Consider the following 27,485-nt stretch of genomic DNA (forward strand, 5'->3'; position numbering starts at 1 on the left):
CTGCTGTAGTATAACCAGCAGGACCCCACTGATGTGTGCAGTAGATTTTGTGTCACTACAACATATAACATTGACACTATTGAAAATGTAAACAATAAAAAATTCTCCAAAGTTTTTCACAGTGACATTTTTTAATCTATAAACCACCTTCAGGAGAGCTGCAGTTTGTTTTTTTTTTGTTTGTTTTTTTTAATTAGTGTCACATACCCACTCTTTAATTCTAGCTGTCTGATTGGCTGCTGGCGTGTCCTCAACCTCCAAGTTGTCATCCTTGAACAGAGTCATCTTCAGAATATCCAGCAGGAGACCACTGTGTTCCATGAATTTGGTGACACCACACCTGAATATTTTTCTGGTGTCTTGTTTTTGCACTTTGTAGACGGTCCCTAAGCTTCCGTTTCTCAGCCATCTGCTCCTTCAGGTCAGTGTTATATTTCCAGCTCAGAGGACGGCTCATACGGATAAAAATAAGGTTGTAGTTTGTTGTCTCTCTCTCTCTCTGAGGTTAGAAACTAGTTTTGTTTGTTTTTCTACGTTTCTCTGAAGATTTTTGAGTCGTTCACTGGGGGGGGGGTCTGTCCTCCGTGAGTTTGACAGGTGGATCGTCCCAGTCAAACTCCTCACTTGACACTGTCTCAGGAGCAGGACACACCCAGTGGGACCAGGTGCTTGACACCAGAAGCGAAAGCTATATATATATATATATATATATATATGAGTGATATTCACGTTTTGTGAGACTCTTGTTCACATTTTGGAGATATTTTTTCAGTATTCAAGGTTTGCAATTAACGGTTTGCAGATAATTCACGATTTGTAGCTGATTCACATTTTGGGGGTTAACAAGGTGGTTCATAGAAAACAAACAGAAGTTCCTGTAAAGTAATTGGGAAACATCTGAGAAGTGATTCCCAGCACAACATTCTGTGACTGGATGAACTCTGAGTGTCCCGTTTGTTCACCGCCAGGATAATCCAGCAGCACAAACCGGAAAACGCATTGTCTTCGGCTCTGACGATGAGGAGCTACAGTCTGTGTCCAACGCTGGAGCTCCGAAGACGACTCTGTTCAAGGACGACGACTCGGAGGTCGACGACATGCCGGCAACCAATCAGACAGCTGGAATTAAAGAGCGGGTACGTGACAACAATTTAAAAAACAAAAAACCCTGCAGCTCCCTGGAAGGTGTTTATAGATTAATTCCTGTGTGTGTGTGTGTGTGTGTGTGTGTGTGTGTGTGTGTGTGTAGGAGTCGGGCCCTCAGTTGTTTAGCAGCAGTGAGGATGAGGACGGTGGTGATGAAGATCGCAGCAGGTTCGATATCAAACCCCAGTTTGAAGGCCGAGCAGGACAGATGGTGAGAAGCTGATCCACACTTTGACCTGGTGGTGGCGCTGCATCACGGCTCGTGTGCGTGACAAAAGCCTCATTAAAAGATCAAAGTGGATTTTTGGTTGCGATCTTTGTCTTTGTGATGCAGAGAGAATGAGCATTTCCGTTACTCTTCTGTACTATTTGCATGTGACATTTAGACGTGTCGCCACCTGCTGGATGGATTATGGCAATTTACAAACAGCCGCCCGACTTCATGTGAGAAATAGCACATCACCAAAGCTAGCAGCTATGACAAGGAACATGATGCCCCCAACAGTACAAAATATACAACAAAATAAGAATGTAAAACCTGAATCAAAGAATAGATAGAACAGGTGCCTGGGGATAATGACAACACTTTTAGTCTGTATAAACTTAAAACACTGTTTGGATTGACTTGAAACCTTTGAAAACTGGAGTCGGTATCAAAAGGACAACATCAGCATCACGCGCTGTGCTAAATGAGGCCTCCTTTTGTTAATCAGGCTTATGGCCCAGTCACATGGCACACGACTATTCCTGAACGAAGGGAAAAAGTAAAAAAAAAAGTCACAATTCGTTGAGAAAAGGTGGATGAAAGAGCTTTTATCACCTAACAGTCTGCGAAGCAAGAGCGCAAAAGGGACAAAAGAGGAACTTAACAAAACCGAAGCTCACGATCTCAGCGAAACGCGCCTGGAGCCACAACTGGAGCAGAGCGTGACTGCTCCAGCACTCGGCGCTGGAACGGAGCTCATAGCGCGTGAGTCCTGGAGAAACTGCAAACAGAATCTGTGGAGATCTGTGTGCATGTCGATGGACCACCTGCTCTGGTTCCTCGTCCAGAACAAAAGAGGGATCATCTCCATCATCATCAGAATCCACACTGTCTGACGACACGATGCATGCTCCGTCCTGCTCCAATTTAAAAAAAAAAAAAAAAAAAAAAGTGTGCTGTGGTCACTGCTGTATCACTGTATTATGTTCTAAGCCATATATATTGATTTATAACAGAAAACTGTCAAAAGGGAGAATAAATATAAATATGTGTAAAGATGATTGAATATATCAGAGCAGTAAATGAATCAGTGTGTGTGTGAACGGCGCATTGACTCACATGCGGTTATTTCCACCAGTTGATCACTGAACCACAACGTGAATTCTTCCTTCCAGAACAGCTCTTTATATCATCATTTCGATTCATCTACCTGTTGCCACGTGTACAGAAGAACTGGATTGTCATTCCTACACTCATATTGTTTATTTAATACAAAATAATAAGCACACGCAGGAGCTCCTGCTGCCGCTGATGCTGCATTCAAGTACCGTCGGAAATTACACAACTTTTTCGTTGTTTCAAATTCAACAGTTGCTTGTGGCAAAATAATTAATTATATCCACACAAAAGATTAATTCTGGCCTATGTAAGGTGCCTGAGCCCATTGAAGCTGCCCCCCCCCCCCCCCCCCCCCCACACACAGATAAAAAAATCCAAGCAAGCAGGCTGAGTTTGCCCTGTAATTTCCAACGGTACATGAAGCAGCAGCAGCCTCAGCACTCACAAACTGGCTTCTGCGCTGTGTGAAAACATTCAGCTGCTCCAACGAAGTCAAATTAAACAATAACGTTACAAAAACTACACAAACGATTAAAAAACGTCAAGAACGACAGAAAAACGAAACACAGACGAACTGAGGTTTTCGTTGCCCTTCGTTCAAATTTTTCGACAGTTTAAAAATCCTGACGTAGCGCCAGCTGCTGGAATGAAGCTGCGCGAACGTTAAACGATGCCAACGAAAGTCCAGATTTCGTGTTTCGTCAGGGCTTCGTCACCCTTCGTTAAGTGCCGTGTGACTGGGCCATTAACGGCTGTGTCCAAACAAATGCATCACAATGTTCTACTTGAATTACATAATAAATGAAACATAATAAAACATAAATGTATGAACTGGGACCACAGTGTTTGAATTTATAAAAATTCTTCGGTAACAATAGAAAAATCTATTTTTTACAGCTACAGTTCGCACAACGTCTGTGCTTGTACGTACAAGCAAGTAAATAGCTTTTTTTTTTTTAATAGAAGTTAATAGTTTTTATTTATTTATTTTATTTTTTGCCAACTAGAGACATTTGATTCACACTGAGAAAATTTGAAACTATATAACACTTCAAAAACAGACTTTATTTTCATAAGTTAATGATTATGTTGTAAAAGAAAGGGCACGCCCACTGGAATTTAATGCTGTCCATTTTAAACATTACCCAGAAAAAGTGTTTTGGCACGTTGGATTTCTTTAATTAGATTTTGTTAGTGTAAGAATTGATGAGTTATATTCATGCTGCCTGAAGTCATGATGTCATCAAGCTAGCCCCGCCCAGTTTACAAGACAGTACCACTAAAATCCACATTGCTAATGTGTCATGGCTGGAAGTCCTGGAATTTCAACGACAGAGGAGCATCGTTCATTCAGTTTCTCCAAACCTGGATGAGATGATCCAGATCAGATGGTTCACCTGGTGGCGGGTCAGGCTCTATGTTCTCTGTGATCCAGTTAAACATTATTTTATTTGTTGTCCAGCTGATGGCGCTGCAGTCACGCTTTGGGACAGACGAGCGTTTCCGGATGGACTCTCGCTTCCTGGAGGAGGACGAGGCAGATGCGGACGAGGACTCGGGTGAGTCTGTGTGTTTTTCTGAAGTCCAGTTTCTGTTTTTGGTCTTGCTGGATAATGTGGTTGTCATGGCGATGCAGAGGAGAAGCAGTCTGTGAGGGAGGGAGACGACACCCTGAAGGAGGAGAGAAGGAGGAACCTCTCCATCCTGCAGAGCATCCTCAGTGACGGCCAGCCAACCTGCAGCAAGACAACTGTCAAGACCAAGACCTTCAGGTCAGCAGCACACACAGGGGACCTGGATCAGGACTGTGTGGTTAGGCCCAGTTCTGACGCTGACGTGGTTCTACATGATGGTCCTGCATTCGTCTAAAAAAAGAAATCCTTGGGACCTGTTCAGACGGAGCCTGTTTATCGACTGTCGATTCTGATCAGCAGCTTTGAGGAACCTTTTGTCCAGATACAAAAACCAAGAACTGATACCTCAGTTAGAATCTTAAACAAACTGGAACTCTTCAAAACTGTTGAGCTATTTATGATTATTTATATTTTCTGTTTGTGTGTGTTTACAGTGTTTGTTGAGGGACTTTGTCTTCATCTGGTCCACATCTGTGTGGGTGATGGTTCTGTTGTTGTTTTTTTCCCACATAGTCTGGTCCTGAACCCACTCTTCAAAGTGGGATAGGGTTGGGTCACTAACAGAGGAGAGCACAGGACATGTGATCACTCCGTCTGTCTGTCTGTACACGATGACCAAAAAAAAAGATCTTATGGAGTCATGAGGTCAGAGGTGTTTGGTGACACCGGTGTCTTTGCAGGAGAGCAAAGTCTTTTGGGACCTGGTGCTTCCTGTCTTACTGTACCGTTGTGAGACTTGGGCTATAAACAGTGACCTAAGGTGAGGATTGGATGTCTTTGGTACCAGGTCTCTTTGGAGGATCCTTGGGTCTCTCTGGAATGCCTTTGTGTCAAAGGAACAGTTACTTCTTGAGACTCAGATGAGGAGGATTGCTGGAAGATCAGCTACCTCATTTTCTCCGGACATGATCCAGCACGTAGATGCCTCACTGTTGAGGATCCCAGAAGCTGGAGAAGATCGACACGCCCACATTTCACTTGGCGTCAACAGATAGGTGGTTACTTTGGAGAGGTGAGGATGGACTGGTTATCTGCCTGGGTGGGTGCTTTCTAGGACCAATCCAGTTCTCTACTATGGTGGATGCAGCTACACGTGGCACATTCACATGTTCCCAGACCTGACGTGGACGATTCTGCACTATCAGGGCACCTGGTGGTTGTGTGTAGTGATAAGAGCCATGTGCACCAGGTTTGTGAACCACATGTGATCATGTAAGTGCCGTCACCCCTTGTACCCTGAGTTCAAAATGCTTCCGTCTGGTCATAGGGTTTATGTCCAAGAGATGTAAGACCAATAGGTACAAGAACTCTTTTATTCCCAATGTCACTAGATTTTTAAACACTATCACATGAGTGGTTTTTAACTAGGTTTTCTTCTTATTTTATGTTGTGTTATTGTGTTTACTGTTTGGTGAGTTTTCATGCCATATTTGAGATCATGTTATGTTTATGTATGTATGAATGTGTTCTACTGCTGACTGCACAACACCTTGCCCCCGAGGGGCTAATAAAGACACCTTGATACCCCTCTGGAGGAAAACACTTTAAGTTGCTCTTCTAGTCACACAAAATTGACAAAATGCTATAAATGAAGTGTTTGACTTTGTGTCTGTTTGCTGCAGGGACATATCGGCGCTGCACTATGACCCCAGCAGACAGGAACATGCTGCGTTTGAGACCAAAGCAGACGAGACCAGCAGTAAGAGGTAATGACTTCAACATGTTAAAACCCACAAAGCGACGCCATCTCAAAGGCCTCGTCCAGACTGGGGTTTGCAAACTAGCTGGAGCCAGATTTAATCCAGATTCCTTTCTAGCCAGATAGCGTTCAGACCTCTGTCACATCTGGCTCATCCTGTCCAGACTCAGTCCAACTCAAGCAAATCCAAGGCATGTGCAAAAAAGAGTCCAATACCACCAAGACAAACTGCCCACAGTGCTCTCAGAATGATTTGATTGATTTGATTTGTTTATTTAGCAAAAAATAAAACACATACAAAAGTAATGTATATTCATATGAGAGAGAGAGAGAGAGAGAGAGTATAAGTAATGTGCAAACACAATACAACAGAATTACACCATTTTTTCAGATTAAAACAAATCATTGTAAATACTCCTGCAGGATCTTTGCTTTTAGTCCACTTTAATACGTATAAGGTAATAGATGGATTTACAAGATGTACAATATCATTCCAAGAATTAATGTCATGACATCTGATGTGATGCTGATAACGAGTCACTCTATGCAAATGTGCAGCCTGTCTGGTTGGATAATTATGAATTTGATTGTTAAGCACAAAATAATATTTAATGAAGGAAGGCCACTTAATATCATAGAGAGACCTGAAAACAAATGTACAGGTCAAGAAAATATTTATATGGAAAATATTTAAGAGCTACAATTTAAAAAAAAAACAGAGGTGGACTTGGAGCACAAGGTTTTGAACGAGTAGCTATTCAAGCAAATTTTTTCTGTAGAAGAAATATTTTGTTTATATAAGTTGCAAAAGGTACTTCCCCATACAATATTACAATAACTTAAATATGGATAAACTATAATATAATGTTAAAAGACATTTGTGGTGTACTAAATATCTTATTTTGCTTATGATTCCTATTGACTTTTTTACAAACATGATCAATATGTTCTCTCCAGGACAGTTTCTCATCTATCCACACACCCAAAAAACATATAGATGAGACTTTGATATTATTTCATTATCAATGCAAATTTTCATTACACCATGATTACATTTTTTAATGCACCATCGAAGCTGCACAGGCTGTCCACTCGCAGAAAATGTTCAAACATTTTTCATTTGCTTGCAGCTGTGTTAACGTTTTAAGATCCCGCCGTCAGCCTGCAGTCTTTCATTTCAGAGGACAAATTCTGCTGTGACTGTTTTCTGACACCGACATTGCGCCCGTCTGTGTGCGCGCGTTTCTGTGTGCAGTGGGCGATAAGGCGCCACAGAGAAAGAAGGTTTTTTTGCTTTAAGTCCTTTACTGGAGAAGAAACTGTGACTTCCAGGACGTAGATTGGCGTCATGCTCCCGAGCTAGCTGGATTCACACAGCACATCCTACTTAACTCAGTCACAAGACAATCTGACCTAAATCTGATTTGCACCTTTCAGAGTTAAAGAAAACATCCAGCTCAAGTGGGATTCAGCTTGAGCTGGATTGCAAACCCCAGTCTGAACAGGGTTGAAGGCCGAGGAGCAGCAGCAACAAGGCCCTTCTCTTCTGAACTATACCCAGGTATAGTTGGGTGGTGGCGGTTAATCTGTCCCACCACATTGGACTTTGTAAGACTGAGTTAACTAGCTGCTGATCTGCCACCCGAGGTTCGGGTTCTGTTCCTTAAAGATCAGGAGTATCTGAACTGCTTGTGATTTTGTCCTGACTCAGTTGGGAGTTGAGTGAACTCTGTGGCGTGGCCTCTTTCTCCACTAAGCCTCTGATCTGTGACCTTTGCAGTAAGGCAGCCAGGAGAAAGAAGCGAGGGGAGGCCCAGAAGCTTCCAGAGGTTTCTAAGGAGATCTTCTATGATGTGTTGGTCAACCTCAAGGCGGTTTTTGGCCCAACAAAAGAGTCTGTCATCACTGACGGACAAAAGACCAGCTGGGACCAACAAGATGGAGGAAGAGAGCAGGATGAAGAGTTTCTGTCAGCTGACCCTAGTGAAGCCAAGCAGGACTGCTCCGGTTTTAAATTCTCCTTCTTTGGAGAAGACACTCAAACGGGCAGCAGAGAGGCAGGTATGACTTGGTGAAAATGTCACACAGTCAAGTTCTGGTTTTTCTTCACGGCTTCTTCAGTGTTTTTAACTTTGTCTCTCTGCCAGCTGAGTACCACGTAGAGACCATCCAGAGGTCTGTGCTGTCATGGCAACAAGAGCCACATCTGCACGACAGCAGCTCAACAGAAGAGGAGGAAGTTCAGGAGCAGACCGCCACTGTAGCTGCTGGAAGCACAGAGTAAGAAAACCCGCCGTCATCAAAGTCTTTAAACCGTTTGTGTTCTTCACTCATCTGAGCGTACAATCATTCACAGACAGGAAGTGACATCAGCAAAAGAACTCTTCTTCTTCTACCCCAAAGACCACCGATTGACAGGTATGCAAATTACTCATTAATGAGCAGGGACTTGTCTCAGGTGTACAGGTCCTGGTATTCAGGTGGGTTGGGTCTGATCCACTGGACTAGTTTAGATCCCTGAAAACATTTCGCTCTGCGTCCAGAAAATCTTCCTCACTTCTAAGTTACAGTTGTGACAGACTCAAACTGAGGACTCATTTGTCCTCTGTGGGGGTCGCTGATGTCACGGTGATGTAATGAAAGTCCATTGGAGTCACTGGAGGTCACTTGGGTTCAGGTGTGAGTTGTCATTGTTCTTAGAGGACAGTCTTTAAGTCTCTGACTTAAAGACTGAACAAATATGGCTTCATTAACGCTGCTTTCAGACCTACCTTCTTCCCTGTGTAAAATGTGGATGCCGTTATCTTCAGAGACATGTCCTTTCTCCTTCACATGCTGGTAGAATGAGTTTTCCATGAGACTTGGACTCTAACCAGTGACTTAAGGCAACAATTGGATGTCTTTGGTACCATGTCTCTGTGGAGGATCCTTGGGTCCCGCTGGAATGATTTTGTGTCAAAGGCATGGTTACTAAGACAGACTAATGGGTCTGTTTCCACAGAAGCGCCGTTTCATCCCTAGTAGCACATCGCTTCGAAGCATCACAGTAACTTCTTGATCCTTCTTTGTCCATCTTTAACAAACTTTGTTACACAGTAGTTACGGCCATCATCAGCACCAGGGTTGAAATCAGGGTGAATTTTTGAGCTGTTCAAAAATTTCATGCCGGTTTCCAAAGTCATCGCTAGTGTGTGGCACCGTCTGTGTTCGTAGTCTGAACAGCTTCAGTCAGAATCAGAAAATCTTTATCATTGTAGCAATGTGACATTGAACAAGAAATTAGTGTGGCATCATTACAATGCAGGTATGTACAAATATAAATGGGTAGATAGACAGACGCGAGGTCTATATACGAAGTCTGCGAGAAAAGAAACCGACAGTTTTATTTTTTAAAAAACTATATGGATTTGAATCACGTGTGATTACGTCAGCCAAGCTTGAACCCTCGTGCGCACGCGTGAGTTTTTTCACGCCTGTCGGTGACGCCATTCGCCTGTGAGCACGCCTTGTGGAAGGAGTGGTCCAGCCCCTTCGTCGGAATTCCTTTGTCTGAGAAGTTGCTGAGAGACTGGCGCTGTTCTTCATCAAATTTTTTTCAAAAACTGTGAGGCACATCCGAGTGGACACCATTCGAGAAATTCAGTTGGTTTTCGGTGAAAATTTTAACGGCTGATGAGAGATTTTGGATTGTTTCTATCGCTGTGTCGTCATCCTGTTTCAAGCTGAAAACCTCCAAATTTAAGCCTCTGTTGACCCAGGACGTCGTGAGAGAACAGAGAACTTTCAGAAGAGGTCGGAATCAGCAGTTTATCTGGACATTACACTGTTAAAGGAGATTTTTTTTTAATGAAAGACGTGCGGACGGATTGGCGCGTCGGCTCGCAGCCGGCGCAGCGCGCCCGCCACAGGAAAAACACCTCCGTGTTGATAACCATTTGTAAAATCCAGGCGGCTTTTGGTGGCTTTCAGTTGAGTGAGTATCTGAGAAATTGTTTAACAGCAGGGCATGTTCCAACTTGTCCTTAAGGCTTCCAACGGAGGACAATTGGTCAGTTCTGAAAAGCCTTATCATGACACATAAATGTTGGCTTTACACTGTGTGTGTTTTGGCCATTTTTCAGATGATTTTTCATTCGTGCGAGAATTTTTTTGGACAGAGTTTCAGGTTAATCGCTCGTCCTGCATCGTGTAGTGGAGTAACAAGCTTTAACATCTCACGACCACCTCCTGCTGCTGAAGAGCTACAAAGCATCCAACTGCACAGCTGTCTTGTAATGTTTTTTTGTTGTTGTTGTTTTGTTTCAGCTTGTTGTGTTCAGCTTGGTTTACTACGTTATCGGTCGGCAATTCATCGGAAGATAATTAGTCCGATGATGGTTTTTAAAGTTATCTAAAAAGATAATCCGATAATGAAAACATTATCTTCGATAATTATCTGTTATTGGATTATCGGAAGTGTGCCCACCACTGGTCTTAGATGTGTTCAGAAACAGGTTGTTGTTTCGACACCATGCTGCCAGTCGCTCCACCTCGTCCCTGTAGGGGGACTCATCCTCCCCAGAGATGAGACCCACTGCTGTGGCCTCACCCGTGAACGTGATGATGGTGTTGCTGTGGTGGATGGGGGTGTAGTCGTGGGTGTATAGGGTGTAGACGAGGGGCTCAGCACACAGCCCTGTGGTGAGCCGGTGCTGAGGCTAGATGTGCTCTGTGAGAAAGTCCTTAATTCAGAGGCAAATAGAATGTGGGAGTCCAATGTCTGACAGCTTGGACATTAGTCTGTGGGGGAGGATAGTGTTAAAGGCAGAGCTAAAGTCTACGAAGAGCATCCGTACATAGCTCCTCCGCTGCTGCAGATGGGAAAAGACCGCGTGGAGGGCAGTGATCACGGCATCCTCTGTAGACCTAATAGCTCTGTAGGCAAACTGGTGTGGGTCAAATGAAGGGGGATAAATGTCATGATGTGGTTCCTGATGAGCTTCTTGAAGCACTTCATCACCACGAGGATCAGTGCTACTGGTCTGTAGTCATTGAGACTGTTGATGGTCTGTTTTATGGTGAGCGGGACGCTGATGGAGGATTTCAGACGGGAGCGGGACTGGCGCAGAGAGTGGTTAAATATCCTAGTCAGGACCCCAGCCAGTTGATCTGTGCAGTCCTTCAACACGCGTCCTGACATGCTGTCAGGTCCAACTGCCTTCCGTGGGTTGGCAGAGCGCAGTATGCTCCTCCACCCGAAAGGTGGAATTGTTGCTTTCTGGAAGAGGTCCAGGTGCCTCTGGCATTTCCACCTCAAAGTGGGCAAAGCAGTGGTTAAGCTCCTCAGCTGGTGATACATCACCAACCACAGGACATCAAGGACATTAATCATTGTTGATTAATGATCTAATTATTGATCATCACTTAGATATGATTGGGTTATGTGAAACCTGACTTAAACCTATAGCTGTCCTCCCCTTAAATGAGGCCTGCCCACCGGCATACACATTTAGTCACTTCCCTCGTGATGCGAAGCAAGGTGGGGGTGTTGCTCTGATTTATAAATCTAGGTTTAGCTTATTAGCTGTTGGGGGTCACAAATATAACTCATTTGAACATCTGATTCTTGTTGTGTGTCGGACGCAGGACGGAGAACCAACCAGCGTTTGAAGGACCCAGTATAAAATAAGCAGAGCACGGTACAAAGGATAACAAAATTTAATGACATAACAGTGCTGTGATGAAAGTACAAACAAATAAGTGCGCGGTCTGCGAGGTGGATTACGGTGCGCTCCCGGCTGCACAAACGGTCCGGAGCCAGAAACAGTTTGGACCCAAGGACCCCGCCGACACCCCCCAGGTGGCCGCAACAAACCGAGTCTGTGAAAGAAGAAACCATCATGTGAGTCCACACTCCACACACAGAGAGACCACTCAAAGGTGTACATAACAGCAAACACTTCCTGGCTTAATCACTAATCAGCTTCCCACCCTGCAGGCATGGAACACCCAGTTCACATTACTCAACTGCAGTGGAAGCTGATTAAACGACTAACATAACAGCTCAATATAATAAGGTGTGAGGGACACCACATTTACTGACTGTACTAATGTTAGTCACAAAACCTACTGTACCTCAGGAAGTGTGCTGACGAGCGTGAGACCTCACCCCCTCCTCTTTCACAGACCATGGCATCAAACCTGGACGTTCTCTGCATCCATAATGATGAGATGGCTGTCAAGACGACGATCTCACCCGTCTGGTCACAAGGTCGAGTCTCTGGCAAATACACACTGTGTACTCCAGACTTAAATGCCACCATGCTCCAATCCGTGTAGATGCACCACAGCTGTGAGTCCTGACGAGCTGCACATGATCAGCCTCAGGTGATCAGGGTGAGGTCCTGATAACTCAGCCACACAGCCACTCAGTCCTAAATGCGTACCACCTGGAAGGAAAAACAAAAGACAGAAACAGAAGGCAGAAACAAAAGGCAGCCAGGCACGCCAGGCACCCCAGCCACAACAATTCTCTGCTCCGCCCATGATGCTACATATTGCCAAGGTCAGAAGAATAAAAATCAGCCATATTACTTTGTCACTGTATATAGGCCTCCTGGCCCATAATCTGAATTCTTAGATGAATTTGGTGCGTTCATCTCTAACTTGTCAATGAGTGCAGATAACATTCTGATTATTGGTGACTTTAACGTTCATATAAATAAGCCTTCTGCAAATCATTTATGGAAATTGTGGATGCATTAGGATTTCAACAATGCATTCAGGACTCAACGCACATTAGTGGAAATACCCTGGATCTGGTTCTCGCACGTGGTATTGCTGTCACGAATATTGACATCATGCCTCTTACATCAATGGTCTCTTATCACTCACTTATTAAGTTTACAGTTTCACTGCCGTGTTTAGTGGAACAACAACCTTATTTATCACTACAGTGATGCATCAACTCCTCAACAACTGAACACAAAGCTAGACTGCCTGCTGTCTTAGCTTCACATTTGGAAAATGCCCAATCAGTAGACAGACTGGTGGATAGCTTAAACTCAGTGCTCAAAACTGCAGTCGACGTGATTGCTTCGCCTTTATTAAAATCACCCCCCAAAAACACAGTCACCTTGGTTAAACGATTACCTCCGTGACTTTAAGCACAAGGCTAGGGGTCTAGAACGGAAATGGCATAGTTCAAAATTACAAGTATTCCACCTTGCGTGGCGTGATGCTATCTTAGACTATAAGCATGCACTACTACAAAGCGAACCTACTACTCTGATTTGATCAACAAAAACAAGCATAACTCAAAGTTCTTGTTTGACATAGTTGCAGCACTTATTCATGGACAACCTCCTTAGTTTGCTCTCTTTTTACAGCACAAGTTTTCCTGGATTACTTTGAGAAGAAAATAGAAGACATTAGGTTAAACATATCCCAGCATGCCTTTACCCAGCCACTACACCCTGCTATTGAGGTGGGTGCCATCACCTAGATTTACAGAATTTGATAGTATCTCACTAGGCATGCTGACAAAACTCATAACGTCTACAAAAGGCACAACCTGTTTATTTGATCCTATACCAACAAAACTGTTTAAGGACCTGTGGCCCACTCTTGGGCTGACTGTGCTGGAAATTATTAATCTTTCTTTAACTTCTGGATCTGTTCCTAAATGTTTCAAATCTGCAGTGATTAAACCATTACTTAAGAAACCTAATCTTGACCCTAGTGTATTGAAAAACTATCAGCCGATATCAAATCTATGATTTTGCTCTAAAATTCTGGAAAAAAGTAGTTTCACGGCAGCTCCTGGACTATCTTACTGAGAATAATCTTTTTGAGCCACTGCAGTCTGCTTTTAGAAAATATCATTCCACAGAGACGGCTCTCACTAAAGTGGTGAATGATCTTCTGCTTACAATGGATTTGGACACCATTACGGTTCTGGTGCTGTTAGATCTCAGTGCTGCGTTTGATACCGTGGATCATCATATTCTACTCGATAGGCTGGAAAATCATTTTGGGATTACTGGGCGTGCCCTTGCATGGTTAATGTCATACCTGACCAGTCGTTCTCACTGTGTTTTGTACAATAACACTACCACTAACCTTAGTGACATGAAATTTGGGGTTCCACGGGGGTCCGACTTAGGCCCCCTGCTTTTCTCCACTTATATAGCACCGCTTGGGCACATATTGCGGTGTTTTGGGGTTACCTTTCATTGCTGTGCTGATGATACTCACTTATATATGCCAATAACTGCTGGTAATCTCATTCACATAAAATCCTTAGAAGATTGCCTTGCATCAGTGAGAAGCTGGATGTCTAGCAACTTCCTACTTTTAAACTCTGATAAGACTGAAATAATGGTTCTTGGTGAGACATTGAGTGAGACATCGGCATCCATTTGACCAGCTAACGCTTACCCTAGGCTCGTGTGTCATACATCACACTGACAAAGTGAGGAACCTTGGGGTAATTTTTGATCCTACGTTGCCCTTTGGCCTCCACATTAGAAATATTACGTGGACTGCTTTCTTCCACCTGCGAAATATAGCAAAGATTTGTCCCATCCTGTCTATGGCTGATGCTGAGACCCTGATTCATGCATTTGTCTCTTATAGATTGGACTACTACAATGTTCTATTTTCTGGTTTACCGCAGTCCAGCATTAGGGCTCTCCAATTGGTTCAAAATGCTGCTGCCAGACTTTAACACGAAACAGAAAGTTTGACCACATTACACCCATTTTGGCGTCTCTTCGCTGGCTTCCTGTCCCAGTGAGATCAGATTTTAAGGTTCTGCTACTAGCCTATAAAATTGTTCACGGACTGGCACCTCCCCACCTAGCTGACCTAATTAAGCCCTACATACCGGTGTACCAGTATGTCTCCAGTATGTCTGTTAGTTCTGACTGGTTAAGCACAAAATAGAGTTGTAGCAAACGGCAAATGTTTGTCTTTGAAACTACCTACAGATATGAAAATACAGGGCTAATTACAGGCCCCAACATTAACCCAAATGATGGACATAAATAATAACTGAACTTGGAACAGTTTTGGTACAAGCATGAGTCATTCTTCTATTGAAGCATGTGTTAATTTTACACACATTACTACTTTAACATTTGAGATTTCTCCCCTAAAATATCCACCCAAAAAATAACAGAAATTTCTGTTTTCACTAGTTAAAGAATTATTTTATTTCCCTGTAACTAGCCAATTTACATCAAAATGTCTCATAAATAATTTACTATTAGTATTATTATTACTAGTAGTAGTAGTCGTAGTGGTACATCCCTCTGACAAAGTCCCGGGGGTGGGTGGGGGGAGTTATCCAGAGGGGAAGATGCATACTGGCGTAGTATGTTAACATGCTTTTTGCTCTTTTAATTCATTTTATTAGTAAACAGAGCATGCCGCCGCCTCAACTTTACCTAAATTCTGGTTCTTTTAGTGAAGCTTAGGACTAGTGGCTGGTGATCACCTTAGTATTTGTTTTTCTTGTTGTTTAATGCTGACAAATTATACAGTATTTGTTGTCTTCCTGATGCCTGATTCTGTTTTTTTTTTTTGTTTTTTTTTCCCTCTCTGTTTGAGGTGCGGCTCCATCCAGAGATGGGTGTGGTGTCTGTTCCTGAGACCCTCCTGTCCTGTGCACTGGCAACATTTCCTGTATATTTGTTTTGTGAATTGTTCTGTAATTTGTGTTTGTATCATGGCCCAAGCAGAGGGTCACCCCTTTGAGTCTGGTCTGCTTGGGGTTTCTTCCTCAGAGGGAGTTTTTCCTTAACACTCTGGGGGTTAGTAAAGTTAGACCTTACTTGTGTGAAGCGCCTTGAGGCAACTCTGTTTGATTTGGTGCTATATAAATGAAAATAAATTGAAATTGAATTTGACAGGACCAAGGTTGGTCCTGTGGTAGGTGACGTGCTAAATGCCCAACCACACCTGCCTGTTGTTGTTGCTTTCTATGTGGTCCTCAGTCTTCCTCCTGTAGTTCAGCTTGGTATCGCAGATGCCCCTTTTCAGGTTGGCGAGGGCTGTGCTGCAGAGGACTGTGTCACCAGACCTGAAGGCTGGATTCTTCTCCATCATCTTCTGGAACTCACTGGTCATCCAGGTCTCCTGATTGGTGTACACACTGACGTGTTTTTCTGTTGTGACCGTGTCTGGGCAGTGTTTGGTACACTGTCACTGAACACGTCCAGGTCTGGATGTTCAAAATACCCCACTCAGTCCGTCTGAAACAGTCTTGTTTCTGCTGAGAGGCTGCCTCTGGCCACCTTTAGACTGAGCAGCTCTCCTGAGTGGGGTGTATGCTGGGATAAAGGAAGAGTGATGCGTGACCAGACTGGCCCAGATGCGGTAATAGTTTAGCCTTGTAGCCATTTTTGTTGTTGGAAAAGTTCTTGTGTTTTATTAATTTTCATTATTATATCATGACCGGAAATGTTGCATATTTGTGTTAATTCTTAAATTCTAATAAGACAGTTTAATTGTGAGGGTTTTCATGTGAGAAGTCAAGAGACAACCCTTCTCAGAGAGCAAAAGATAAGAGAAGGCCTCTCTCTCCCATTTGAGAAAAATCTGTTTGTGTTGGCCAACCTTGGGTTAGATAAGCCCGACAGTTGTGTTGGTCACGGTGGGGAGAGTTATGACTGGAGAAACTGTTGCTAGGTCACCCCCTCCATGTGGTTCAGGCTGTATATTATCTGAGGTTTTGCTAACGTGCCTTCAGTGGTTGCACTCCCGTGGTAATAAAGACTTCATTTGAAGCAAGACGTGTCTCCCTCTTCCTCCACCACAGTCAAAACAGCAAGAAATTTGTCTGACACGTGAAGACTTTATCCAGTGTGTTGGCTCCTCTGGTTGCACACTTCATGAGCTGGTGGAATTTTGAGAACACTGGTTTTATATCCATGTGGTTAAAGTCCCCTGTGACGATATGTAAGGCGTCAAGGTGCTTGGTTAGTTGAGTGCTAATGCCGCGGTGTAGTCTAGTGGCTGTGCTAACATTAGCATCTGGTGCTATATAAACAATGGTAAACTCTGGGTCTGCATTTAACCATGTCCGTGGAGCAGTGACTATCCACAGTCACTGTGTTTGTACACCAGTTGTTCATGTACAGACTCGGGCCCCCACCCGTGCTCTTCCCGGAGTCGTTGGTCCTATCGTGGTGCTGTACCGGGTAGCCTGTTAGCTCGATAGCGGAGTCTGGAATCAATGAGTGGAGCCAGGATTCTGTGACCAGCAGAGTGCAGCTGTTCTTGACACAATGTTGTTAGTCACCACCTGAAGCCTCAGTTCATCAATTTTGTTGACTAGGGATTTGGCGTTCGTGAGGTTGGAAGCGGTGGTTTAGCAGGTTACCTCCGTAGTCTTGTTGGAACGGCCCTGCAGTCTCGCTTTTGCTTCCTCTCCCTTCACCGTCTCCATCGCCAGTCATGTCCAAACATCTTTAAATGGGGTAGTCCAAGTGAGTACATCTTAAAATGTCTGTGATTGTGCTCCATTGGGGTAAAAGTTTGAAGCAGAAACAATGTTGTGGTTTTTGGACAAGGACACAGCTCCTTTCTTTTGTTTTCAGGCGTGTTGCCAGGTCTGCACTTTACAAGCCAACCTGTTAAGGGGCAAACTGGATTAAGCTGGTTCATCCTGTTTTTGCACCTTTGGGGGGGCATGGGCAATCGTAGCAGAACAACGCCCTGTGGATTAGGGGTGAGGAGGATCACTTGCATTGTGAGGGAGTGTCAGTTTTGACATTTTGGCCATGTGGCCCATTTCTCTGAACATGATCCAGCGCACAGGACCCCGAGTGTTGAGGACCCCAACGGCTGGAGGGGACTGATTGGATGCCCACGTTTCACCTGGTTGTAGCAAATAGATGGTTACTTTAGAGATGTGGGAATGGACCAGTTGTCTGCCTGGGGGGTTGCTGTCCAGGACCCAAGGCAGTTCCTTGGTGTTGTGATGACACATAGTGCAGCACCAGCACATGCTCTCAGACTGGACTTGACTTTCTTTTTATGTTAAGCTATGCTAGCAGTTACCGTCCAGTTTTCTTTTCTCACTCAGCTATGACAACATTTAACACCCAATTTCCTTTTTGAGTTAAGCTAGGCTACCACTTTCCCCAGTTTTCTTTTTGTGCTAAGCTAGCCTAGCATTTTCTCTCTATTTTCTTTTTGAGGCCCAGTTTTTGCTAACAGTTTCCGCACAGATTTCTTTTTGAGCTCACTTAGCCACAAAAAGGTGAGGTGATGGTCTTGTAGTTAAGCATTGGGCTTAAAGGCAGAGGATCCTCAGTTCAAACCCCTGCCAGGTCAGGTTAGGTCAGGGTTAGGTTAGGTTATGGTTAGGTTGTCACTAAAGTGTCTTGGGTTAGGTCCTTTATCCCCCCCCACTTAAATTTTGCTTTGTGGTTTCAGAGGGTCCAAAGTTGTTCTGTCGTTCGTCGCAATTGGAGGAGCATCAGGAGCAGTGGGAGGAAACGAGGCACGTCCTCAGACAGGTGGTCCAGAGTCGTGTCCTCCTTGATTTATGTTTCCATTCATGATGTCAGAATTCAAACATTTATATTTTTTTTTTTTAAGTGAAATGTCTTTAACGCCCATTTCAACTCGAACGCTGTTCTTACAGATGATGAACTTTATCTGAGTGAGTTGCATCTTTCTGCAGGAGTATCGCAAAAAACACAAGGACGCCCGGAGGAAATTAAAGTCCTCCCATAGGAGCTGAGCATTCTGGGAAATGCAGACTTTCTGTTTCAGTTTGGACTCTGGATCAGGAGCAGCGGAACCTGTCTGATGGGTTTTTGGGGTCAATCCAGGTCTCTGATGTTCCTCCGGATGCTGGACCTGATCCACTGTGCTGGTTTTGTAAGAATGTCATCAAAAGGTGTCAGACACAAAACAAAGCAGCTGATTTTGACAGCGATAAATAAAAAGTATTTTGTTGACATGTGAGTTACTACTACTTCAGAAGTTTAGACCCCAGAGGTTAGAGGTTGGGTCAGGGAGCGTATGCTGCTGCTCCTCATTGCTGCTTCCAGAAGGTTCCAAGGTGATCATTAAAACAATTTTCCATGGTTTTCTTGCTTTTCTAGGTTTGTTATTTACTTCCTTCTATATATTTTTTTTCATGTCCGAAATAAAACCTTCAATCAATCAGTTTTCAACCTCAAAACTCAAAAATGCATACTGTCCCACTGCCTGTGTGCCTTCTGGCAAACCCGAGCCTTAAAGTGATCTGATTTTATGAATATGTTTTAGTTGTATTGTGCTGCCATGTTCAGAGTCTCTCAGACACTGACGGCTGGGACTCCTTCAGCGTTGTGTTGGTGGCTTCCTGTTGTGTGGGCCGCTGAAGAGGAGGTACTGCTGGCCCACCACCACCAGAGGGCGCCCTGCCTGGAGTGCGGGCTCCAGGCACCAGAGGGCGCCGCCGCCTCACGTGAGCAGCTACGGTGACAGCTGTCACCCATCACCTGAGACAGCTGACGGCAATCATCTGTGGGGTATATCAGCAGGACGGCACCTCCACCTCATTGCCGAGATATCGTTTCTACCTACGAGGTAACGTATCAAAGCTGACGGAGTGTATCCTTTTGGATTAGTGTATAGCTTGTGGAGTACTGTTCCAACGAGAGGTGGAGGTAACTTCCCTGCTGTTCGGAGTCTTGGGTGCAAACGCGCCCCCATCTAACTGTTCTTTGTTCCTCGCCAGCAGTACCAGGTCCGACACGCGGAGGCAGTGGCCACCTGGGAGTTCGGGACTTGGCGGCTCCAGTATTTCCGGGGTCCTGTGGCGGAGGAAGCCGTGTGGTTCGGGTCTTACCTTGGAGAGGCGTCTCCTATCTTCGAGCCTGCCCACACGACACTTTTGTGAATTGACTGTTGTCCATTTCGTGATTGGTTGTATTCGTTGTGCACGTTCACAACAGTAAAGCCTTGTTATTTGACTTTCTCCATTGTCCGTTCATTTGCGCCCCCTGTTGTGGGTCCGTGTACTGACACTTTCCCAACACTTCCCTCACTCAGCTGTACCTTTTATTCTGGCTGCCTTTACTGTGGCAGACAGTTAGCAAGAAGCAGGCCGGACATAGGCCGGACACGCACAGTTAGGCCAGCCACAGACCCTCACGGGCCGGACACTGACAGTCAGGCCGGACACAGACTGCCATGGGCCGGACACGGACAGTCAGGCTGTCACGGGCCGGACAGAGACCGACACAGGCCGGATACACACAGTCAGGCTGGACACAGACAGTCAGGCCATCACAGGCTGGACAGAAATCGACACTGGCCGGACACCCACATTCAAGCCAGACACGCACAGTCAGGCCGTACACAGACAATCATGGACCGGACACGGACAGTCACAGGGCTGGACACAGGTCGTCACGGGCCAGACAGTCTGGCCTGGCACACACAGTCAGGCTGGACACGGACAGTCAGGCCAGACACAGGACATCACGGGCTGGCCACGGACCATCATGGGCCAGACGTGCAGTCAGACTGTGCACAGTCCATCACGGGCTGAACATGCACAGTCAGGCCAGGCATTGACCATCACGGGCCGGACACAGACCATTCATTCAGTTCTTCCCATCTGCTGCTGAACAGCACAGTGTCATCTGTAAACAGCTGCACCAGGTGGACTGGTCTTTAATCCCAAAAGTCTGTGTATCCATAACAGATGAGAAGGTCCAGATTTGGCTGGCCTCAACTTTATCTAAAGTTATCTTTGTCCAGGTATACAGTAGTGTTCAGAATAATAGTAGTGCTATGTGACTAAAAAGATTAATCCAGGTTTTGAGTATATTTCTTATTGTTACATGGGAAACAAGGTACCAGTGGATTCAATAGATTCTCACAAATCCAACAAGACCAAGCATTCATGATATGCACACTCTTAAGGCTATGAAATTGGGCTGTTAGTAAAAAAAAAAAAATAGAAAAGGGGGTGTTAACAATAATAGTAGCATCTGCTGTTGACACTACAAACTCAAAACTGTTATGTTCAAACTGCTTTTTTAGCAATCCTGTGAATCACTAAAGTAGTATTTAGTTGTATAACCACAGTTTTTCATGATTTCTTCACATCTGCGAGGCATTAATTTTGTTGGTTTGGAACCAAGATTTTGCTGGTTTACTAGTGTGCTTGGGGTCATTGTCTTGTTGAAACACCCATTTCAAGGACATGTCCTCTTCAGCATAAGGCAACATTACCTCTTCAAGTATTGTGACATATCCAAACTGATCCATGATACCTGGTATGCGATATATAGGCCCAACACCATAGTAGGAGAAACATGCCCATATCATGATGCTTGCACCACCATGCTTCACTGTCTTCACTGTGAACTGTGGCTTGAATTCAGAGTTTGGGGGTCATCTCATAAACTGTCTGTGGCCCTTGGACCCAAAAACAACAGTTTTACTCTCATCAGTCCACAAAATATTCCTCCATTTCTCTTTAGGCCAGTTGATTTGTTCTTTGGCAAATTGTAACCTCTTCTGCACGTCTTTTATTTAACAGAGGGACTTTGTGGGGGATTCTTGCAAATAAATTAGCTTCACACAGGCGTCTTCTAACTGTCACAGCACTTACAGGTAACTCCAGACTGTCTTTGATCATTCTGGAGCTGATCAATGGGTGAGCCTTTGCCATTCTGGTTATTCTTCTATTCATTTTGATGGTTGTTTTTCTGTTTTCTTCCACGCGTCTTAGCCTTAAGAGTTTGCATATCATGAATGCTTAGTCTTGTTGTATTTGTGAGAATCTACTGGTACCTTGTTTCCCATGTAACAATAAGAAATATACTCAAAACCTGGATTAATCTTTTTAGTCACGTAGCACTACTATTATTCTGAACACTACTGTAAGTGGACAAACATCATCTCACAGTCAGAATCCAGATCAACCCTGGTTCAGTTCTGAAAGCTGACAGGATCAGAGTAGGGTTGAAAGATGAGGTGAAGCCTAGGCTCCAGACACCGGATGCTCAATCTGGAGTGGGTCATCCTCAAAGATTTGGTGAGGAAAGTCACCAAGACACCTGTAACAGCTGTGGAGTAGCAAACTTCAGTGGCTGTGACTGGAGAGACTTTTGTCTGTTGCTTCTCCAGTCACAGCTTCACGGTTGAGTGGAAGACAAATATTTTTGATTGATTTAACCAGGTAAGTTATTTAAAAAAATTCTTATTTACAATAACGACCTGGTGAAATATATATAACACAATGCTAAAGTACCCTCAGCCGTATGAGCATTGTGTTCTTTATAATTTGCAGTTGTTTAAATAAATGTTAAGATCCTGTTGTCTTATGTAGTTTGTACATGTTCAAATCAAATTATTTGTTAAGCTGCAAATCAAGAAATATTTGTAGTTGCCCTCTGCATTTGCAGGTATTGAGACAAGTTTAAAACCATTGGAAGTTAGTAGAAGTTAGCATGCATGCTAACGTCCGCGAAATGTTTTGTAAATAACTCCAGAGGTGTTATCAGGTTACAAAAACAGCATTTTCAGTTTTAGAAGTGTTTATTTCTTGCTAGATTTTACATAATATATGAGAAATGTATATAAACACACAAAACTGAGCGATTTTTGTCAAGATCAGCCACTGATGTCACAGTGTAGCTCTACGCTGATTGGCTGTCACCCGCGTCAGTCAAAAATAAAACTGATCAGATTGAAACAATGTGACCTTGTGACCTCTTAAAATGGGTTAAAGCTAGCCATCTTTGAACTTGGCCAAGGTCTGTGTCCCAACAGTGTTCCCTGTGAATTTGAAGAGTCTGGCAGTAAGAGGACTGGACTTGTGCTGAGCACAGACGCTAACTTCACAATACCCAGTGGTGGGCACAGCTAACTGAAAAGGTAGGTTTGGTAACCATTAAACTACTAACTGAAAAGTTAACTTTTATAACATTAAATCGATAAACCACTAAAAAATTTAGCGGAAGTTACTACTAACTTTTACTATTGACTCGGCCGCGGCCACATCAGATTACACTGTTGGCTACTGATAAGCTAGTTTTGAGTTTAAGCGCCGCAGGGGCTGCTGGATAAATTCAATGGAGATTACAAACACAACAAGAACACAATAAAAAAATAAAATCCCAAACACTGATCCTTCGGAAATGCAGTAAATCACAGAAGTCACAGTTTATCTCCATATTACATATTTATAAACCATTAACCAGACGTTAATGGAGCTATGGCTCACCCTTGCATTCACAAACAGAATAAATAAAAATGCTGACTTTTGAGCTGCTCACATACCGTTTTTGTCCACAGTGTATTCTTGTCTTCTTACTACTGCTTGTGTGCGTTGACCTGTGAACCTGAAGCGTTAGCTAGCTCGCTGTGTTTACAAACAGGAACTAACAGGTATGATTTTAGTATTCACGAACATTTCTGACTGTTAAATTTGCTCAATGTACCAGCAAAAAAAAAAGTTAGTACGCTGAAAGTTTGCGGAATTAAATTTAGTGGAAGCTAATTGGTCCACTGATGGCAGAACTCTCAAGTCTCACTCATTTGGAGTGAGACTCGTGCTTTAAAGAGGTACTGTCAGGTCTCACACATTCGGGATGAGACGCAACATGTTGCTCTCTCATGCTAATGCATAACATTCTGCATCATTTCACTGCTATTACCTGCAAGAGAAGATTCGGTGGAAAATAACTCCTGAGTGTATCTCAACTTGAGAGTTCTTGCTGATGGTGTTCAGAGTTAGCTGAAAAGCTAATCCGCTAATGGAAACATTAGTTTTGCTAATTAGCGGTTAGCAGATTAGCGGAACTGTGCCACCACTGGCTTAGCCCACTGATCTGTATATATTAGCCGGTTTTAAGTTTCTCAGTGTGCGTGAGTGGAGAGCTAACACTTCCGGTTCACAGGTCAGCGCATACACAAAGTAAGGAGGAGACTGTGTTTTTGAAGCAACATAACTGCTAAAGAGCTGAAAGAAGTCAAAGTGTGGACAGGAAATAGGAATAACAGATAAAAAATAAAATTGATAATTAAAATAGTGGCACAGATGAACATAAAGCTTATGAACTACTGAGAACACTCATCAGTTTTGCACCAGCTAGGAAACTAACTTAAACTTGACTTGAACTGGTCTAACAGCACTGTCTGTTTACTGTTAAACATAAACTGCAGTGACGACTGTTCTAAGCGTGTCATGAACTTTATGATAATATCTTGATTTTTGTTTGCAGGTTGTCGAGCTTCCTGCCGGTCTGTAGGTTTTTTCTAGGTGATGTCAGCAACGACACACACATGCCAGAAGGAAAATAAAAAAATATTAGAAGTGCCAGACTGCGTTAAACAGCAGTGAAGAAACAGCTATAATCGTTCCCGCAAACTTGTCCGTACTTCGCCGCCATGATCCTGGGAATGCGCAGTGTTTATATGCATTGACCTTTGAACTTACCCAGCAGCCACTGCGGCACTGAAAAGTCAAAACTGGCTTTAGCCCAACAACCGGCCCTGAATTGGGCCAGATACTGGCCTCTCTCCTAGCCTGCGATTGGTTGGCGGCCGAGACCCTGACGTCAGCCTCGCTTGGATGGGGCGTGAGCGCTGCTCTCCTATTGGTTGTTTAGGAGTTGGAAATCTCACTCCAAAATGGAGGCCAGTATCGGCCCAATTCATGGCTGGGCCGGTTGTCGGACTCAACTGCCTTATACCCGTTGGCAATCAAATATGGCCATTTGGTTAAAAAAAAAAAACAGCGAGCCTGGACGTTCAGGCCCTGAACAAGGGGCGCGCTGATAGTGTCTTCAGATTAAACACTGAGCTAAATAGCTTTGTGATTTCAGTGTCCAAATCCATGCGGCCTTTGGTCCACGTCGGTTCAGAGGCTTTACGGAGAGACCTGACTGATCCGTGTCCACCTTTAACCCAGAACTCATCTGGACTTGTTGGGCGACTCGGTCACTGTGCGAGTGTTTGCTTTACCACACCTAGTAGATACCTGCGGCCAATCTGCTCTCACTCTTTTGCACAGGCGCTCTGTGTTTAAGGGCCTCATGCACAGACTTGTGTTCAAAGTGCATTTACTGTGAATTCATCAGTGTGATCAAAAAAACTGTCACATGTACTTTTGTGTGTTTTATTTCAGTAACTTTGGACATTTTAATTTTCTGACGACACAAAATTGATGTAAATTGATGAATTTGCATTTATTTTGAGCAGGAATGAAGCTCCGCCCACTGGGCCCCAGCTCGTCCTCGGTGGGCGTGACTTTAACGTCTCCCTGACGTCCTCTCTCCAACAAAGACGGGTTTTTAGTTTTGTTTTGTTTCCCTCCGTGTGAATGTATGACTTGTTTCTCAGTGAGCTGTGCAAACCTGAACTTTGACCCAGAGACACACAGTCAGAATCATTCATGATTTATTTATTAAAGCAAAATACTTTAAAAGCATATTTACATGACAACAGTATCAACCAATCAGCTGCAGTCAAGTTGTTTCATCTTGATTCTCATTGGCTGTTGGGGCTCACTCCCACTCGAGTCCCTTCCGCCCACTTACAGACAGCAATAAACGCAAACGCCACAAAATCACGTGTCACCATTGTACAAAACTACTTTAAAAACTCAGTTTCTGCTGGAATCATGTCAAATTGTAAGACAAAAAAAAAGTTGAAGCTGAACTCATTCAAACATGAAAAGTTTCCCCTCAGGCCGTCAGGAAGTCACAGAACTCAACAAAGTCCCTCTGCATGAAGTTCTGGCTTTGGATTAGGTCGTCCTCAGATGGGAAGTACTGCAGACTGTCCTCCTGCAGACACAGACCACCCTCCTGCAGATGGAAACTGTCCACCTGCAGACGCAGCTGGTCCCCCTGCGGACAGTTTTGGACACGGACCGTGTGGCCCGGTGCAGACGGCGGGCTGGGGCAGTCCAGCAGAGCCCCTCTGGCGTTCTCCAGGACACACAGGTAAGAGTCCATGTCGGTGAGCTCCAGGTCACTGTCCGAGCCGCTGTCGCTCCCCACCGAGTCGGAGCGCATGTGGAGCAGCTGGTACTTCTCGTGCATCAGGAACTGGTTGGTGTTCTTTGGCGCCCGCATCCCTCTCGCACGGTTTCCCTTCACGTTAACGGGCCGAAGGGACGGCGTTGCCCTTATGCCTCCAGCACCCCCGCCTGGCCTGTGGAGGTACTGCGGCTGGTGGGCGTGACGATGATGGTGCTGGGGATGATGACTGCACCCTCCTCCTCCTGTCCTCTTGCCCTGTGAGCGCCCCCTGCAGCTCTTGGGCCAGCGGTGCGTCCTCTGCAGCTTCTGGCAGTTTTTCTGCCACATGGTCACACCCCCTTCAGAAACCATTTTCTCCTTGTTCCTGCAGCTCCCGCCTTCCTCTCCTTCACATTGTCCTCCTCCTGGGTTGAGTCTCTCCCCCTCCCCCTCGTGGTCCACCGGGCTCTGCGTCTACCTCTTCACTGTTCTCGCTCTTTTTGTCTTGACCTCTGGCTTTGGCGGGTGCATAGCCCGGTCTTGCTGCCTCAGCTGCAGTGTGCCTGCTCAGCTGTCACGCCCCTGTCCTCCCCGTGTCTCTCTAAAGTAGGCGGAGCTCCTCACTGCTCTGATTCGTGGACTAAAGGTTGCTGCTGAGGGTTTTGGAGTGTCTCCTGGCTGATTGGAAGCAGGTTTGTCTTGATGTTTGGGCAGCAGGTTTGAGGTCTGTGTCTCTGACAGCACTGACTGAGGCTCTGCTGTCCCTCTGAGTCCAGATAAAGAGCCGGAACGTTCCATTCTGCAGCTTGCTGCGGGGGTTCCGTGCAGGCTCGTATCTCCACACATACACACGGCAAAGTCCAACTGTTTACATTTCACACGTGTGTGTGTGAGACAATGAGGGTCGGTGACCTCTGACCCCTCATGCAGGTGGTGGGGGTTGTGTGCTGTGGTGGTGCAGGACAGCTCCCCACCACCACCCCTGCAACACTGTGGTTCAGTCTGCTTCAGTTTTAGCAGCTGAAACCTGATTCTTCTGCTGTCCCGCCCCCTGACACAACAACAACAGCACCTTCAGATCATCGATTTGTATTGAGTCACTAGATGAAGGAATCATCCACTCAGGCGCTGGCTGTTGCCAGAGTGTCGCCATGTTGGTTAGCATCTAACAACCAGACATAAAAATCAATGGAGATGATCAGTGTTTAAAGAAAGTTTCACCATAAATCTGCAGTTTCTGAGCTGTTACATTTATTCAAACTCAGTCCCACATTTGTACAGCCAATCTGTTAAAACACAAAAACACTCCTTGGTTCCAAATATTTACAATATCAAAAATTACATGAATAATTTTACAATTTGGAGGAGGAAAATCTGGAAAAGAGAAAAAAAAACTTGAGTCACTGCAACTGTAGATACCAAAATTGTTAAATTATTCCTGTCGTGTGTGTGTGTGTATATATATATATACATATATATATATGTATATATATATATATATATATATATATACACACACACAGTGGGGAAAATAAGTATTTGACCCCTTGTCAGTTCTTACACAGACAGAAAAGGATGTGCTCGCTAAAGGACTAAATTTCTCAGTGACCCCTAAACATATACCAACAGTAGATTACATCAATGCAGTAGAGTCAGCCATTAAACATAACAGTTTGTCAGAGTCAGAAGCTGGGGACCTCCGACTAAGAGTCACA

At 44.4% G+C, this 27,485-nt stretch overlaps 2 protein-coding genes across 5 annotated transcripts in view; one reads left to right on the top strand and one right to left on the bottom strand.

The window, feature by feature from the left end:
- nol8 (nucleolar protein 8) overlaps positions 1–18,756 on the top strand; it is a 44,695-nt gene extending 25,939 nt beyond the window's left edge. For all 4 annotated transcript variants that reach the window (XM_034164862.1, XM_034164856.1, XM_034164869.1 and 1 more), the window contains 10 exons: positions 969–1,136; positions 1,250–1,357; positions 3,933–4,029; positions 4,107–4,242; positions 5,727–5,810; positions 7,584–7,864; positions 7,951–8,083; positions 8,160–8,221; positions 18,227–18,309; positions 18,477–18,756. In XM_034164862.1, coding sequence (XP_034020753.1) covers positions 969–1,136; positions 1,250–1,357; positions 3,933–4,029; positions 4,107–4,242; positions 5,727–5,810; positions 7,584–7,864; positions 7,951–8,083; positions 8,160–8,221; positions 18,227–18,309; positions 18,477–18,536 — 1,212 coding nt within the window. In that variant the 3' untranslated portion in view covers positions 18,537–18,756. The remainder of the gene's footprint in view (positions 1–968; positions 1,137–1,249; positions 1,358–3,932; positions 4,030–4,106; positions 4,243–5,726; positions 5,811–7,583; positions 7,865–7,950; positions 8,084–8,159; positions 8,222–18,226; positions 18,310–18,476) is intronic.
- A 6,439-nt stretch (positions 18,757–25,195) lies between these two features.
- wu:fb55g09 lies at positions 25,196–26,541 on the bottom strand. Its single transcript, XM_034164888.1, has one exon. The coding sequence runs from the start codon at positions 26,140–26,142 to the stop codon at positions 25,492–25,494; it is 651 nt and encodes a 216-aa protein (XP_034020779.1). The 5' UTR covers positions 26,143–26,541; the 3' UTR covers positions 25,196–25,491.
- Positions 26,542–27,485: the final 944 nt, after the last annotated feature.

The sequence above is a fragment of the Thalassophryne amazonica genome, chromosome 3 (assembly GCF_902500255.1).
Source record: "Thalassophryne amazonica chromosome 3, fThaAma1.1, whole genome shotgun sequence".
NCBI lineage: Eukaryota > Metazoa > Chordata > Actinopteri > Batrachoidiformes > Batrachoididae > Thalassophryne > Thalassophryne amazonica.

Coding starts and splice junctions, on each gene's coding strand:
- wu:fb55g09 (XM_034164888.1), bottom strand. CDS start 26,142: ATGGTTTCTGAAGGGGGTGTGACCATGTGGCAGAAAAACTGCCAGAAG.